The following is a 17,787-nucleotide window of genomic DNA, read 5'->3' on the forward strand; positions in this document are numbered from 1 at the left end:
GCACCCATATCTCTACCAACCTATGTGCCCCCCATCCACATCCTCCCATAACTTTGCCACAGGGGATATTTGCAACATGCTGGCAGCCTTCCTCAAATTTTCTTGGTATTGTAAGGATACCAGTGAAGCACGAAGACTGTCTCCTGGTTATTTTCTACTCTTGCCAGGAAATAAGCCCAATTTTTCTGGCCTATATTTCTTTGATGACATTATTTATTCCACTTTCCCTGCATAATTTCTTGTTTGTAATGTGCTACAGTCTGCTCACACACCCTCCACGCATCTTCCCACTGCCCTTTGGATGATATTCAACTTCAATTATTCAGATTGTAGCATTTCATGAAACGCTCCTGAAGGGAATGAATAGTAGCTATCTCGATATTCTTACAGGAAAAAAAAGTATAAAATAAAAGGAAGTAGAATCAAAATTGAAGGATGGCTCACTGTTACTCCTCAGAGAGGCAGATAAAGAATTGGCAGATGTAATGGCAGCATTTATCATTCATTATTATAAATTTTAAGAAACTTTTCGTGTAAAATGTGGTCATCTTCCATTACAGGGCTCAGGATAAATATTTACAAAAAGATCACAGATTTCTCCTGATTGTTGAGAGTTTGACACATCTAGGTATCCCCTTGAACCAGTACAATACATTCTGGTAAGCTTCATGTTTTGCTGATGTAAACTTACTCTTCTCCCTCCCTTCCCCAAACAAAGTAACACTATCATTTCTGAAAAAGAGGAGTCACTAAATTTTCTTAAGACTCCACTCACCATCTCTCACATTTCCCAGACCAGAACAGCCTTCTCTGGGTACCATTTCTCTATATATAGTTGCCTTACTCCCAGTTGTTAGTGCTTTCTCCTTTCTCAAAGTACTTCAGATTCACTTAACTATGCATTATAATCCCTCCCACCCCAGTAGAATGTAAGAACTTCAAGGATAGGGACTATTTTGATTATGTTTGTATCCCCAGGAATTACCATAGGCCTGGTGGGTAGCAGGTACACCTGCATTCTAGCCAGCACAATTTGTGAAGAGCAATTTTTAAATGCCCGACTAAGGAGTTTATATTTTACCCTTTAGGAAATGAAGAGCTCCTGAAGGTTTTTTTAGCAGGGGAATAACGGGGTCATAGCTGTGCCTTAGAAAGATTATCAGCAACTGTGTAGAGAGGGGAGAGTCTGGAAGCAGAGTGATCAATTAGATAGCTACTACAGCCTGATCAAAGGCGATGGCCATGTCAATGGAGAGAAGACCTGAGATTACCTTCCATTTATACTGTTTATATCTTATATGTACATTGTTAATTGGGCAGCTAGGTGGTACAGTGGATAGAGTGCTAGGCCTGGAGTCAGAAAGACCGGAGTTCAAATTTGGCCTCAGGCACTTACTAGCTGTGTGACCCTGGGCAAGTCACTTAACCCTGTTTGCCTCAGTTCCTCACCTGTAAAATGAGCTGGAGAAGGAAATGGCAAACCATTCCAATATCTTTGACAAAGAAAATCCCAAAAGAGATCATGAAGGGTAGAACACTACTGCAAATGACTAAACAACAACAACATTGTTGTCTTCCCCAAAAGAATGGGGGCAGGGATTGTGTGTTTGCCTTTCTTTCTATCTCCATTGCTTATTACAATGCCTTGCACACAGTAAGTGCTCAATGAATGCTTATTGACTAAAGGAGATGTTGTTAGGGCAGAATTGACAAGATCTGGCAACTAATTAGATGTGGGAAGGTAGAGCAAGAGAGAAGAAAGAGGCAAGGATAATGCAAAGGTTGAAAAAATGAGTCACTAGGAGGATCCTAATGCCCTCAACAGAAATAGGTAAATTTAGATATAAGGGATGTGTTTGGAGAGAAGGGGAAGATAATGAAGCTCATTATAGATATGACAGGCAATATAGTGCACTGGATCTGGAATCAGAAAGACCTGGTTTCAAATCCCATCTTGCACACTTAATAGCTGTATGACCCTGGGCAAATCACTTAACTTCTAGGCCTCTGTTTCCCATTTTTCCAGCCCTATTTCACACTAGTCACTTTCACAAACTATATTCTATTCAGACTAGACCTTTAGCTGTTACATGATATTGACATTCCATTTTCTGTCTCTGTCTTTATATAAGTTGCATATCCTGTTCAGATAATATTTATAATATTGTTCCCTCTCTTCCTGTAGTCATGAATAAAAAAAAATAAAACTTTGTAACATAAGACTTGTATAATTGGTTGCGATCTATTAAATTAGCAAATAGGAAATGAATTATATGCTCTTTATTATTGTTGTTGTTCAGTCATTTCTGACTTTTTGTGACCCCTTTTGGGGTTTTTGTGGCAGAGATACTGCAGTGATTTGCCATTTCCTTTTCCAGCTCATTTTCCAGATGAGGAAACTGAAGCAAAAAGGACTGAGTGACTTCCCCAGGGTTACACAGTCAGTCTCTGAGGCCAGAATTGAATTCAGGTCTTCCTGACTCCAGGCCCATCACTCTACCCACTGAGCCACCTAACTATTAATAAACATTTATTAAGTGCCTACTGTGTGAAAAGCAGATATCCAAATAGGAAAACAAGACAGCCCCTGCTTTGAAGGAGCTCACATTCTAACCCAGAAGACATCTCATCTACTAGATTTCAGCTGCAAGTTAGAGGGGAAAGATCACAAGGTCCTTAGAGTGCAGCAGCAAAGCAGGTGGTAATGCTTCTCTTCAATGTCATGTGCACTGATAAAATCATACCTATTTCTGAGATTGAACTACTTACCAGTACCAAGTACTTTAGTGTCCAGAACTTGATTTTCCAGGTCTTCAATAGCCAGGCTACATCTTGGGAGGGCACTGGGGGCAGAGCATGCTTCCTAGGCTGATAGACACAAGCTCTGGGCTTAGAAGCAAGACTGGTGGTCTGGGAGGTGCTACCACTCCAGGGGTTTACCTGCCAGTTTGTGGCAGTTGGTTAGCAGGTGGTGGTGGTGAGGAAAACAATACCCAAGCAGCCATTGAGTATACATTTTTCTACTGGGCCAGCCAGGTGGTGCATTGGATAGAATTCTGGGCCTGGAGTCAAGAAGACCCAAGTTAAAAATCTGACCTCAGATATTTACTAGCTGTGTGGCTCTGAGAAAGTTACTTAAATGTTTTCTGTCTCAGTTTCCTCAGCTGTAAAATGGGGATAATAATAGCACCTACCTCCCAGGGTTGTCGTGAGGATCAAACAAGATAATATTTGTAATGTGCCTGGCACTTAGTAGGCACTACATAAATGTTAGTTATTATTATTATTATTATTACTGGTGGCAGCAAATCCAGAGTTTAATCAGAGTTAGGTATGGAATGTATTCTCTTTCTGCCTCTCAAAATTCTTCCTTCGAGGCTTAACTGAAGTACCATCCTCTATGTGAAGACTTTCCTCTTGCCCTGGCTGTTAGAGCCCTCTCCTTTCTTAAATTACTTTGAATTTAATGAACTATTGACATGTTACATCCCCCTGGTCCCCCCCTCAAGTAGAATGTAAACTCTCCAAAGGCCACAACTATTTTGTTTTCATCTGTATCCCAGGAACTACCATAAGCCTGGTGAGTAGGGGGTACATAGGTATTCTGGCCAGCACAAAGCTGCCTTTGATATAACTGTCAGCAAGGAAACCCCCTTACTTTAATGTAATATTTTGCTGTCAGCAACAAAACTCACTGTCATCTTCCTACATTTAACGTTTGTCAAATTGAATTTGTATTATGAACTAGTGTCCTTGGCTTGCAAGTCCGTTCTGCTTGGCAAGGAATTCAATCGTCTGCTAACTAAGGTGTCCCTGGGCTATTTGGACCTATTCATTATTATAGTTGTTCTAAATCGATTAAATTTCTATTGGAAAGGGTGATAATCAAAATCCATGTATTTTTCAGTTTTTGTTTGAGGGAGTCCCGGTGAAGCTTTGCAGTATCAGACCTTTATTCTTCTAATTTGATATTACTGACCTGACCTTTGCTGTAGCTAGTATGATCTGACTACACACAAATGTTTCTCCCTTTCTTTCCTTTTTTTTTTTTGAGAGGAAGGTTTTATTGTATTGGACCATATTCATGAAAGCATCATAAAGAGTCCACTGGCATGGGTATCCTGTTCCACACATGATCATATGTCATTGATGAAAAGTCCCTACTACAGGAGCCCAGGGACTGACACTCTTAGGTGGTTTCCATTCAACACATGAACCTGCTTACCATGTTAAGAATATGCTGTGGCAAGAAGATGGGACCTAAAAAAAAAAGAAGATGGGAGCTGCTGTCACCCAGATTAAGAAAAGCTCCCTCTAGTTACCCATTTCCACCCAAAGTCACAGAGCAGGGGGCTTAGCTTTCTGCTTCAGAGCGTCTGTATCCTTGGCTTAAGAGATGAGGCCCTCTCTACCCTGGGCATTTCCAGAGAGCCCTAGTCTTCCCTTTAGAGATATAAGAATCCTGTCCATGAAGTTCCAGTTGGGGTTGAAGAGGGAGAGGACCTCATGGATTCTTCTGTATTTGTCTCTTCATCCGTCCATTGAGTCTTCCTAAAGCCTGTAAGGCATAGGCCACAATGTCTACATTCTAGCCATGGGCAGCAGCAATACCTAAACAACACTTTTTTGATAAAGATTCAGGACCGTGTCTGTTGCATTCCAGTACTCAAGCCACAGTCACCAGGGCCTGACTGGGAGAATGCAGGCAGGCAGTCATCCTCTCCAGTCCTCCACAGCAATGCCAGGTGGAGGGGGTGGGAGGGAGAAGTGAGCAACTGTATGAAGCAGACACCACAGGGATGGCAGAGATCTGGTGGGGCAGCAGACAAAAGGAAGCCCAAGATCATGGTCTCTATCCTGTACTCAACAGGGCTGAGGAGATGAGTTGACTGGCTCCTTTCCTCACCTTCAGGATCCAGCAGCCAGTTCCTGGTCCTAACAATGAAAGAAGGTGAGGAACAATTCAGACACCCTTGACTTTGAAGAGGACATCATAGAGAACGCAGTTGAGGTCACAGTGTCCAGTTTTGTTCTTATTGTTCAGTTGTTTCTGATTTTTTTTTTGTGACTCTGTGGGCCATACCAGCCATGGGTTTGTTTTTTTTTGGCAAAGATAATAATAATGCCATTTCCTTCTCCAGTGGTCTGAGGTTAAGTGACTTGCCCAGGGTTGAGGTCTGAGTGTCCGAGGTCAGACTGAACTAGGGTCTTCCTGATTCCAGGCCCAGCTCTCTATCCACTGAGCCACCTAGCTGCCTCCTAGGCAAACAGAGGTTAAGTGACTTACCTAAGGTGACACAGCTAGTAAGTGTCTGAGGTCAGATTTTAACTTAAGTCTTTCTGACTTCAGGCCCAGCACTCTATCCACTGAGCCATCTAGCTGCCTCTAGCTTTCAGGTGAACAACAGCCAATTCTCTAGTGGTCTCTAATACTTTTTGCAAAAAGCTATTGACATTGAGGTTCTAGTGGAGTCTGCGAAGGGGTCCCTCTAGATCAAGGTTGTGGCTTCTTTCTCCTTCCCCTTCTGCTGCCAAGGGTTACTCCAAGCAGTCTGTGTCCTGGGATTGTCTTCCTCTCTCCTACCTGCTCCTCTAGCTCCTGAAGGCAGACTGCTGCTACAGAATAGTCAGGAATGCTTTTTCTTGGTCCGTTTACATCAAATTCCCCTGAGATACTCATCATAAGATGATGCTGGCACTGGTGCTTCTGTAGTTGCCTCTTACTACAAATGAACTCCAGTGCTGGAGGAGGGTTGGACTCTCTACTCCAAGAGCCCAGAGGAGGCCTCTCATACCTGGATTAAAGATGCAGGGCCATTTGTCCTCTCGCCAAGGCCAAAGTCAAAGTGGGATTGGGAAGGTGATGGTGATGGTCTAGTTACCACCTCCACCGAAGTAGACATAGTAACAACAAAGGCAGGAATAGGCGATGGGAAGCAGGTGAGGGCAGCTGAAAGGAAGAAGGCAGGTCAGCCCCAGGCCCTGGCTCCCTCAGTCAGTCAGTTAGTAGTCCTGGGTTCTACCAAGGAAGGGAGGGAATATTAGCTGCAGGGGTTAGGGTGGGTAGATTGGCCATCTCCAGGTTGGTGACTACAGTCAAGGGTTCTGAAAATCCATGCCCTCTGGGGTTTCAGTGGAGACTGTGAAGGAGTGGTTAGAACAAACCCTCATTTATCTTTGGGGGGGAGGTGGTCCAGTGGTCCCTAGGCCTGCCCCCATCCCTGCTCACCTGGCTGACTGCCCTACCGAAGATGGAACTGTGACTTCACAAAAATGATTCTATTACAACTTCCATATCAGTAATATCTAATGACTTTCACATTTTTTCATGAAGAAATTATCCATGATTGATAGCCACGAGGCTTCTAAGTAGTCTAGAAACCTCTGTTCTCTTTTGTTTCTTAAACTTGAACCACATCTTCCGGCATTCTTTTCATCTTCTGCCTATGTCACTGAATTAATAAAGTAGCCAAGTGAATATATGACTTATTTTGGAAGCCATTGTTAAATTTGTTTTATAATTTCTCTATTTTATCCTATGTGATGGATGTTGCCACGTTCATTGGTGGTCTTTTTATTTGTTCTCATCCTGGTCATTACAAGATGAGATAATCAATCATCCCATGAAATTTTGTTATAGGAGAACCTATGAACTTCTCTTTTATCTACAACTTTCATTTGTCTTCTTGGTTAATTTATCAGTCAGTTAATAAATATTTATTGTCTACTCTGTGCTAGGCACTGTGTTAAAAGCTGGGAATACAAAACAAGGTAAAAGAAAGTCCCTGCTCTATGTCAATATTGATGTGGTTTATTTTTTTCTTGTAATATGTCAATTTGTTCATTGGACAAAGAGCTGATATTTAGACTAATTATAAAATTGTTTATTTAGTCTGCTTAAAAATGGTATGGTTTTCAAACCTCCTGTCCCTTTTCCTGGTATTCCACCACTATCACTGTGGAAGTAGGTCACACAGGATTCAGGAATATGTAAAAAAATTTTTTTTTGTTTCATGAGTTGTCTGGGCCAAAGAATTTCTCCCCTAGTATTAGCCACCCTGGAGCCTCGTGAGCCTGTCTCTATACTTGGCCTTTCCAGCTTTGTAGCCCCTTCCAGAACACACACTCTGCTGGAATAGCTGTCTAGGGTAATCTTTGCCCTGTGATGAAGAGGGGAGAGTAGGTTTTGATACAATACTTCTCCCTCTTTGGTCCTACCGGTGTGACAGAAAAAAGACAAGACCTGGAAAATTGGGTAGTCCATTTGTAGCATCAGGAAATGTATTAGAAGAAACCATAGAGAAGACTACAGAAAACATACAGATGTGTGTAAAAGAACACAGGAGACTGAAAACTGGGAGACATTTACTTTAGTTTACAGTTTGCTGTCCAATGCAAGGATAAACTGGTATTAATTAAAACCTTTACACAAAAGTTATAGTTAACAAAGAATCCTGATAAAATGTCAGCAAGCATCATGTCATCATTACCAAACAGAGCCATGTCACATAGCACATATATGGATAAGCACTTAATAAATACTGCTGGAGTGTTTGTCCTATCTTTGCCAGCAGGTTTATGAGTCTGATTACATTTCCAGTGTCTCTCATACTTCCTCCTTTTTCAGATGCACAAAAGATTTCTGTAAAGATGGTTTTGGTTTTATTGCTGGTAGCAGCACAAACCATTCAGCATGCCTAGTATAAACTTAAAGGGTTTGACTTTGAAGTAAGTTATAAAACAAAAGCAGGCATATATTTCTCTAATATAAAATGTCTTTAGAGCTTTGGGATTTTTTCCCTAAGTGTGGGAATTTCCTCAGAAGTTATTAAAACACACAGACACACAAAGTCTTTTTTCTGGAATTTTTTTTCTTTTGCTAATCCAGTTCTGTCATGAAATTTTCCTGCTGTTGCAAACGAATTCTGGTCCTTTACTTAATGGCCCCTGCCAGAGCTGAAGAGAAAAACCACCTTCTACGGTCTCCCACAACACCCCGCCCCCACTTTCCTCCACTTCCTCCTGGAATACCCACTGCAGTATTTTATTGCAGGGTCTGCTGAGAGAGGTTTTACATTCAAACTTGAGTAGGAGATTTCGTAATACAATTCCAAGAGCCAGGGCTCAGTAGTTAGAAGATGTAGGTTAGAATCTTGACCATGTCACTTGAGACCTGGTGACCTTGGACACCTTGACCTTTATGGACTTTCATCTGTAAAACGCTGAGGTTAGACGAGATAACCTCAAAAAATGTTTCCTGATCTAAATCTGTCATCTTATGAAATCATTTGTCTGGCTTATAACCTAACAGCCATTCATAACTTCAAGAGAACTAGCAACAGGCACCATTTTGAGAATGGCTTGTGATTTCAGTGCATACAGGAAGGCCTTTAACTACCGGGACATGAGGCACCATAACTAGGAATCCCCTATCTCTTAGTCCCAGGTGAATTTGGACTACGAGGAAAGGCAAGAGAAGTATGGCCGTTTTTACCCTTTCCAGGATGGGTTGTAGCCCGTTCTCTTTCAGGGAGCACAATCTTCAAACTATTGCTCTACCAAAAAGGGATTTGCCCTCTTTGTGATGGGAGAACACTGGCATAAGCAAGGTTGCTCCAAAGGGGTGGGGTTAGGGTGAAATGGGGGTGGTCTCTGGCACTGGCTCTGGGGTGTGTTAACGCATGTGCAAGTAAAACAGAAACATACACACCCCTCCCATACTTTGGAGCACCCGGGAAGAGACTTAGAACCTGCAGGAGGGAGGGGATGGTAACTCGCTGGAGAGGGAGTCCAAGCTCCCCGGAGAACACGGCCACCACCTGGGGGTGGGAGAGGGAGTGCTCCCCGAACTCTCAAACCCAGCTTAGGGAGTGGGTCCATAGGGTAGGGAGGAAAGAGTTCCAAGAGCCAGTCTCTCCGGGGGAGGGGGCCTCGGAACGCTCAGACGAGGTGGGGGAGGGGAGGAGCATTGAACGCTCAGGCCCAGCTGGAGGGTTAGGGGGCGGAGTTCGAACCCTCCCATACAGCCTGGAAGCCCCGCACAAAACAGTGGGGGTGGGGGATGGAGTAGAACACTGAGTGCCCACAGCCTATACTGGCCCTGGGGTGTAGAGACCGGGCCCCTCCTCCGTGCCCACCATGCCTCTCCGCTACTGTCTCCGTGTTTTTTCCAGGTGGATTAGATTTCCAGCTGCTCGGAGAGGTCGGTGATTGGCAGTTCTCCGCGGAGCAGCCGTCCCCGCCCCCTCCCCAGCCCTGCCCCCGGCCCCGGTTCCTCGGCTCCTCCCACCTCCATCCTCCTCCTTGGTGGTGGAGTAGGTGCTCGAGTCTGGGTGGCGGGTAGTTCCCGCTCTGGCTCTATGCGCCCGCCTCGGGGTCTCATTCAGAAAAAAAAGAAAAAGAAAAAGACGGGTGGGTAGGAGGCAAGTGCGGCTGCCGAGGGGAACCGGAGAAGCGGCGGCGACCCCGGCCACCGAGAGTCCAGCGGGGAGGAGGCGAGAGCCGCCGCGGCGTGTCCAGACCGCCGCCCGCCGAGGCTCGGGGGCTGAGCGGGGAGGGAGGACGAGTGGCCCCGAGCCCGCGCTCTCGGGCTAGCAGCCCCAGGCCCGCTGCGGCCAGGGCGGGCTCCGCGGCGGCCGGCGCCGGGGCTTCCCTTTGTCCGGGCGGGCGTCGCTGGGGCGAGGGAAGCCGCAGGCTCGGGCGGCCGCAGGGGGCGGCGGCGTCGGCGGCCGGGTTCCCGGGGTCGCGCTCGGCTGCCTTCCTCCTTCCCCCTCTTCCCGGGTCGCCGGTGGCGGCGGCTGGCCCCAGCCCGTGCCCCCTGTTCTTGTGCCGGCAGAGGCGATGCCGGACCAGATCTCCGTATCGGAATTCGTGGCTGAGACCCATGAGGATTACAAAGCTCCCACCGCCTCCAGCTTCACCACCCGCACCACCCAGTGCCGGAATACGGTGGCGGCCATCGAGGAGGTAAGGCGCGGGCGCTCCCGAGCGGGCCGGGGTCCTCCCCCGGGGCTGCCTGCGGCACGACCCCGGGCCGAGCTGGGCGGCGGCGGCGCGGAAGCCCTGGGGCGGCCGTCCTCCTCCTCCTTCTCCTCCTCCTCCCCTGCCTCCCTCCCGCGGGCTCCATCGGCGCGGCTCGGATGCGCTCTGGGGACCACGGCCCGCACCCCCCTCTCTCTCCCTTGCCTCCTACCAGCAGGGAGCCTTGCCTCTCCTTCCCCACTCTGGAGCTCAGCTCTCCTCCGGGAATGCCTTCCCGCGCGCTCGTCCGCCGGAGAGAAGTCTCGGGATTTGGACTGTTGAGACCTGGGTTCGAATTCTGATCCTGCATCTATTTGATCTAGGGCCCCCCCTCCCCCTTCCGCCTTGCGCTTTCCCTGGCCTTAGTTTCCTCCTCTGTAAGACGAAGGTGTCCTTTTGATGCTCTCTGAGCCCCGTTCCAGTGCTAAAAATCTTTGGACTCCCGGAGTTATGCAGAAATTGGTCCTATACCCCCCACACACACCCTCGTCCCCCCTCTATCCAAAGGAAAAGTTTCTATTCAGAATCCAGAAGCAGCAGGGTTAATACTGTAGGGAACAGAAGCTCTTTGTTCCCAGTGTAGGTTGGTCTTAGGAGATCTGTTATTGATTGTTGGCTTTTTAGTCTTAATTTTTTTTTTTAAATCCCATTCCTCTTTACCCTTTGCTTTGTTTCCTCTCCGACCAGCCCAACTTTTACCCCGGACCAAAGTGACGTCTGGCTGTAAGGAACCTGCCTTCCTGAGCTGCTGCTTTTCCACCTTCTTGATCTTCGAGATTTGCCTGAAGCTCTTTGGTCCGGAAGTTTTGGGTTTCCCAGGGCCACCTTTTAGAAAAAGGAACAATTTCCGAAACTTCCTCTTATAACCTGCCTTGCGTTTGTCATTTGTTACATGGGGTAACCTTCAAGAGTTAACAGCCTTGTTCTGGAGGACCCAGTTTGGGTTTGTCATCTACTTTCCCTGCTATGAATCCCCTCCCCCATGACTCCTGAACTCTCCTTGGCATCTCAGAATCTGGTTAGACAGGGATTGAACCGCGAATGTAAGTAAACTCAGCAGATCAGTGTTAGACTGGGTTCCTTGAGATCGTGGACTGTTTTTTTGCCTTTTTTTATATTATCAGCGCTGGCTGGCATATAATAATAAATGCTGAACAAATGTTAGTTGTCTTACGGTACCGTTTGTTAGAGGGGGCCGGAAAATGTAGTCACATTATTAGATGGTTGTGTACCTTTATGTACATTGTAAGGTGTATGTGTGCATATATGTGTGTATATATATATATACATATACATAGAGAATAATAGTTTAGGGCAAGAGGATCCTTAGATGTAACACTCAGTAAGTCACAGACTGAAAGCTGTGAAAGGACCTCAGAAATCACCAGCTAGATTAACTCTCTCATTTTGCAGGTGAGTGGAGTATACTGGAAAAGGGGGAAATAATTTGCCAAGGTCACCCGGGAAGTTAAGCAGAGTTCATGGCTGAACTTCATCCAGTTCTGGTCCTCTGATTCTAAAGCCAGTGATCCGCAATAACGCACATCTTCGATCACCAAGAACCTGTGTTTTACCTACCCAGGGTCCTCTGGAAACTATACTACCTTTCTTAATAAGTACAAAATAAATGCTGCTAAGTTAGACATACTGGTATAGTTAATTGTCCTAAAGAGCTTTGAAGAGCAATATGAAGTTACAGACCTCATAATAAAATACGAAAAGTGAGGAAAGTTTTAGATCAGACTGAGCTAACTTGCAGACTGGTTGGGGTTAGATTACAATTAAGAGTATGAACACAGGCTGCTTTTGGCTCTTTGTTTATTTACACAGCCAGTTTAACTTCTAGCCACACAAATATAGAGATCCCAGAATTCTTTGTGCAGTTTTAAGTGGTTAAAGCTTAATCCTTTTGATTGAATACCTGCAAGACCACACATTAAAGCTATAGTAACATACCAATAGGTGGAGTTTATGGGTTAAAACTGCTCCAAGGCTTTGGGGACATCCTGTATGGGAATACTGAATCATCTTGGAAACTCCACTTATTGAAAGTATGTTGCTGTAGCTTTAATGTTTTGGCTTGTAGGTATTTTAGTAAAATTTGGAAAAGTAATATAGTAGTTGCCAAACAGTCTTTGAGTACCCTCATTATTTCCTCCAGCTTCTTGGAGTGAAGAAACCCAGCAACGATTTACTTAAATGTAATGGAGCATCTTTCTTTTTCTAAACTGAGACAATTTTTGCCTGTTTAAAAAAAAAAGCCCCTTAAGACAGTTGGAATTTTGATGGGAAGCATATTTAGATGAACATTTTGTATAGAGCCTCATATTTGATTTTCAGAGGTCATTCAGTATTCCTATCCAGGGTGTCCCAAAAGTTTCAGTGCAGTGTAAAGTGATTAAAACTTAAAACTACATCAAGACTTTTGGGACATCCTGAATAGGAATATTGAATCAACACCTTGGAAATGTCTTATTGATATGTTGCTATAGCTTTAATATTTTGGCTTGCAGGTATTTTAGAAAAGTTGGTGGAGCAATAGTACCCTCATTAATTCCTCTAGCCTCTTGGGCAAACCATCTGTAGCTAGTGACTGAGTGAAGAAACCCAGAAATGATTTACTCAGTAGAGTATTTTTCTCTTTCTAAATTGAGTCGATTTTTGCTCGTTTAAATTTTAAAAAATCCACCGAAGATGTTTGGCATTATGATAGGAAGGATATTTAGATGAACTTTTTGTATAGAACTGCATATTTGATTTTAAAAGGTCCTCAGAACCTCAAAGGTAATCTTGTCCAGTTCTCTTCCCTCCAGTCATTTTATAGATTTGGAAACTGAGGCCTAGTTGAATTAAAAAACTTGCCCCAACATCATATGGTTAATTGGTGTCAAAGCCTTCACTAGAAGAATGTTAATGTTATTTTTTAAGTCAGATTTTAAAAGTTCATCAGCATAGGAACTCAGTGTATTAACCCTCTTCATTTGTAATTTATAGTCTTAGAGATAGAGTTGCCTGTGTCATTGAGAAGTTAAGTGACTTGCCTATAGTCATGAGGTATTTGTGTCAGAAGTAGACTTTGAACCCAAATTCTCCTGACTCCAAGTCTAGCCCTCAGTCTTGGGCACCATACTGTCTCCCTTTTGTAAGATCATGGAGCCAATGCTAGAAGGGTCTCTGAAGCTATCTAGTCAAACCTTTTCTCTTTAACATATGAGGAAACTGCAACTCAGGGATGTTAAGTGGCCTGACCAAAGTTGAACAGGTACTAAATGTCAGAGTTGAGATTTGAACTGAGGCCCTTTGATTACAGAGCTAGGGTTCCTTTCACTGTACCAGGCTACCACCATCTTTCCCCCTAAATCTTCCCCTTCTTCCTACCTTCCCTATTGCTATAGAGGGCAACACCATCCTCCCAGTCCTTCAGGCTCATAGCCTAGGAGTCATCCTGGGCTCCTCACTATCTTTCATCTCACCTATCAAGTCTGTTGTCAAGGACTGCCAGTTTCACCTTAGCAACATAATGTCTCTCAAGTATGCCCCCTTCTCTTCTCTGACACAGCCACCACTCTAATACAGATCCTTATGCCTGGACTATTGTAATAGCCTATTGGTGGGTTTGTCTATATTAAGTCTCTCCCCACTCCAATCCAGTCACTAAAGTGATTTTCCCAAGGCACAGGTCTGACCATGCTACCCTCCTATTCAATAAATGTCAGTGGCTCCCTGGTGCCTCCAGGATCAAATACAAAATGCTCTGTTTGGCATTCAGAACTCTTCATAACCTAGTCCCCTCCTATCTTTCCAGTTTTCTTACACTTTACTCCTTGCCACATGCTCTTTGATCCAGTGACACTGGCCTTCAGGCTGTTCTGGGAACAAGACAGTCCATCTCTCTGCTCTAGGCATTCTCTGGCGGTCCCCCAGGCCTACAGTGCTGTCCTTCCTCTGCCTCTATCTGCTTACCTACCTGGCTTCTTTAAGTCCTAACTAAAATCCCATCTTTTAAAGGAAGCCTTCCCCAACCCCTCATAATTTTAGTGCCTTTCCTCTCTTGATTATTTCCTGTTTATCCTATACATGGCTTTCCTAGTATATATTTGTTTGCATCTTCTCTTCATGTTAGATTGTAAGCTCCTTTAGGGCAGGGACTGTCTTTTTGCCTCTTTTTGTATTCCAGCTCTTAAAAGAGTACCTAACACATAGTAGGCACTTAATAAATGTTTGTTGACTGCTTCCCTTTCCTTAAGCTTTTGAAAAATGTATCTTTAAATTTATAGCTCTTTCTTTTACCTCATTTCCCCTCTACTTTCCATAACTGTCATAGACTTTGGAAAGTCAGTGTAGTAAACATTATCATTAAATTTGGCATACTCATGTCTGATTAATTTCAGTTCAACAGTTAAAACATCTTAAAATCCAAAGCTGTGTTTGAGGCATGGTTAGGAGATTACCTCTAATCTCAGCAATCAGCTGATTACAAAGCTACGGGATTTTAGTAAAAAATTTATTAAACTAAGAGCTTGCTCTAGATTTCTTGCTTTGTGTCATTTAAACATAATGGCTTATGCCTATTGGTGCAGAGGTATGTGGGGGGTAGGTCTTTCCTTCCAATACTAGTTCCAGTATATGAAAGATTGAATTGTACAAAATGCAGTGTATTGTGTTTGCAAAAAGATCTTCATTGTGGATTTCCTTAAGATGCCTAGTTTCTTTTTTCTTTTTTTTTTTTATAAGGCAATTGGGGTTAAGTGACTTGCCCAGAGTCACGCAGCTAGTGAGTGTTATGTATCTTGAGGCTGGATTTGAACTTAGGTGCTCCTGACTCCAGAGCCAGTGCTCTATCCACTTCGACACCTAGCTGGCCCACCTAGTTTCTTACTAAACTAGATTCAAGTCCTTGTTCTGCTACTTACTAGCTGTGTAACTCATGGGCAAGTCACTTGCCCTCTCTAAAGCTCCATTTCCTTATCTATAAAATAGGAGTAAAAATGCTTATTTTACCTTGCTCCCAGGGTTGTTGTGAGAATTAAATAACATATTGGGAGTGCTTTTTAAATCATAAGGCACTATAAGTAATTATTTAAGGAATGTCATTTGCCTAGAACATATCTTTCTTCAAGTTCATTTGAAATATGGTTACATGTAAAAAAATCTGGTTCACAAACTATGGTGCAGTGGAGAGATTGCCAAATTTGCAGTCAGAGGACCTGGGTTCTAATCTGTCACTTACCACCTATATGCCTTTATACAAGTTCTTAATCTTATTGGATCTCAGTTTCCTCATCTGTAAAAAGAAGGACCTTTGACTAGATCTCTGAAGTCTCTTTTTCAATCTATTATTGTTTAATTTTGAGTTTCAGCTCCTTCTGAGTGCATCTTTTGCAAAGTTAAGGTATACCTATTCTGCCTGCTACAAACTGATTTAGTTTTTATATTGGAAAAAGGCAAATGTGTTGTCATATTAGTTTAGACTTCCAGTAGGAATCAAGCCTTATTTAAATAGTACCTCTCAGCTCTTAGTCCAGTATTTAAAGAAATGACTCACAAAATCAGTAATCTAGTTTAAAACATAAATTTTTGTGAGTCACTTATTTCTAGTGTAGATGCTAGATACTCAAATCCTGTTAGAGCTGAAAGTGTGCCATGTCTGTTTTTGAATCTATATCTTGAAGAACAGTGAATTCATTAAGTTCCTGATGCAGTTGCTTGGCACTAGAGAAGGCTATGTGTGCTCTGGGGGACTCTGAGATTTAAGAAATAAATTAATAAACCCAACTAGATAATATATTATAGTTACCTCCCATTTCAAAAATAAAAATCTAAAAGCGGATAATCGATGATTCCTACTTGCATATAACTACTGAAGATTTGCTAGCCCTCAGATTTTGTTTTGTTTTAACCACCTCATTCTACTGCTGGAGACAGTAAGTTTTGTGTGTGTGTGTGTGGTGTGTGTGTGTGTGTGTGTGTGTGTGTTTCAGATTTCATTTGACTTGCAATGTTGCTTTGCCTGGGTGGAACATTCTTTCTGTATGATTTTAAGGTGTCTAGGAGAGATTGATACAGAATTAGTAATCAACAATATGCTTTTTTAAAAAAGAATAATAGAAATAAACAGATAATGTAATTAATTGAATAGTTAACTTTTTTGGGCATATTAGTCATACTGTGAGTAATCCTTTGTAGAATTCTCATTTCTTCTATTTCCCAGAGCTCTTGGTCACTTTTAAGTAGTAATTTTTTTTCTTTTTTAAAGTGGTAGAGAAGCCTTTAAAGTATAGGTAGTTGAAATATTTTTAAAATTAATGTTTCACTGAAAACCCCTCAGTTCACTCTGCCTTAAGGATTTTTATTCCTAGATATGTAGCTTTTTATAAAAATGATGATGACTCTTAAGTATTAAAATTTAATCCACTTCCTTCCAAAGCCATAATTCTGTAATATGTTGCCCTTGGTTGCCCTGGAAATCATGTTGCCGACACAAACAGAGGGTTATAACTGTAGGAAAGGAACCAGCAGCTGCGGTTCCAAAACTCCCAAGGGCCAAACTGCCCTTGGGGTTTCGTTCATCTCCTGTATGTTTTAGTGAGAACCACATACACATGCTTCCTAGGGCAGAGTGTGACTCTTAAAATTGATCATTGAACTATTTAAAAAATACCACTCATACCCAAAACACTCAACAGACTCTGCCTCTCTAATCCATTTTCCATACCAATTCTTGAGTAAATCTTCCTAGTTCACTAGCATTTTCCTCTACTCAGAAACCATCATTGGCTCCCCATTACTTACTAAATAAAATTTGAACCCCTGCTGCTGGTATCCTGAATCTGGCATCAACTTATCTGTATATTTTTATCTTAATACCATTCCTTTTCTGTATACTAGCCAAACTAGATTACTTTCAATCTTCCATTCTTGTTCTGCTTTATTCCTCCTTCAAGCCTTTTCTTACACTATCTTCTTTGCTTGAAGTTGACTTTATTCTGGGCTGTCCATTCAGTCTTTCAGATGACCTCTCTTCCATGAAGCATTTCATGGCCCTTTCAGGTGAAAGTTGTTTTTCTCTGAAAGTTTTCATGAGCTTTTGCCTGTCACTTATCTCTTTTTCTTCTTTGCTCATTCATCAGCCATATCCCCACCCCCATGTGTGACTCCAGGACTCTGTCCTGGGCCCCTTATCTTTATACATGTTTTCACTCTTGGTGACTTATCAGTTCCCATTGATTCAACCAGCATTTTTTTGCAGATGTCTTCCAAATCTACAGCCCTCATCACTCTCTTGAGCTCCAATCTTGTATTTTCAACTGCCTGCTTGACATCTCCACTTGGAAGTTCCATGAGCATCTCAAATTTAATATATCCCCAGACAGAACTCATTTTTAACCCCAATCCCATTCCTTTCCTAATTTACCTATTTTTATCAAGAACACTATCACTTTTTTCAACCCAGGCTTTTAGCCTAATTACCCTTCTGCTTTTTCCTCTCACCTCTTCCACCATACAAATTTTCAAGACCCCTTGATTCTACCTTCTCAGCAATTCTTGCATCTGTTGTAACAAGGCAACTACTCTAGTCCTGGTGGTCATCACCTTCCCTCTGGACTATTGGTCTCTTTGCATCCAATCTCCACCCTCTCCAATCCATCCTCCACACAGTTGCTAAATTAATATTCCTAAAATACAGGTCAGATTATGTTACTCTTCTGATCAAAAAGCTTTAATGTCTCCCCATTGCCTTTAGCTTAAAAACTCAAACTCCTTCAT

General features: G+C 43.1%; 1 protein-coding gene across 5 annotated transcripts in view; it reads left to right on the forward strand.

The window, feature by feature from the left end:
* The first annotated feature begins 9,035 nt into the window (after nt 1–9,035).
* The window catches only part of ASAP2 (ArfGAP with SH3 domain, ankyrin repeat and PH domain 2), a 254,664-nt gene continuing 245,912 nt past the window's right edge, over nt 9,036–17,787 (forward strand). For 4 of the 5 annotated variants that reach the window (XM_020992602.2, XM_078149760.1, XM_020992604.2 and 1 more), the window contains exons 1-2: nt 9,036–9,202; nt 9,836–9,966. In XM_020992602.2, the coding sequence (XP_020848261.1) occupies nt 9,139–9,202; nt 9,836–9,966 (195 nt within the window). In that variant the 5' untranslated portion in view covers nt 9,036–9,138. Of the gene's footprint in view, nt 9,203–9,278; nt 9,412–9,835; nt 9,967–17,787 lie in introns of those variants that run through there. The other variant, XM_078149759.1, reaches the window with a different exon arrangement.

Source organism: Phascolarctos cinereus, unplaced genomic scaffold (assembly GCF_003287225.1).
Source record: "Phascolarctos cinereus isolate Bilbo 61053 unplaced genomic scaffold, phaCin_HiC Scaffold_2;HRSCAF=192, whole genome shotgun sequence".
In the NCBI taxonomy this organism is placed as follows: Eukaryota; Metazoa; Chordata; class Mammalia; order Diprotodontia; family Phascolarctidae; genus Phascolarctos; species Phascolarctos cinereus.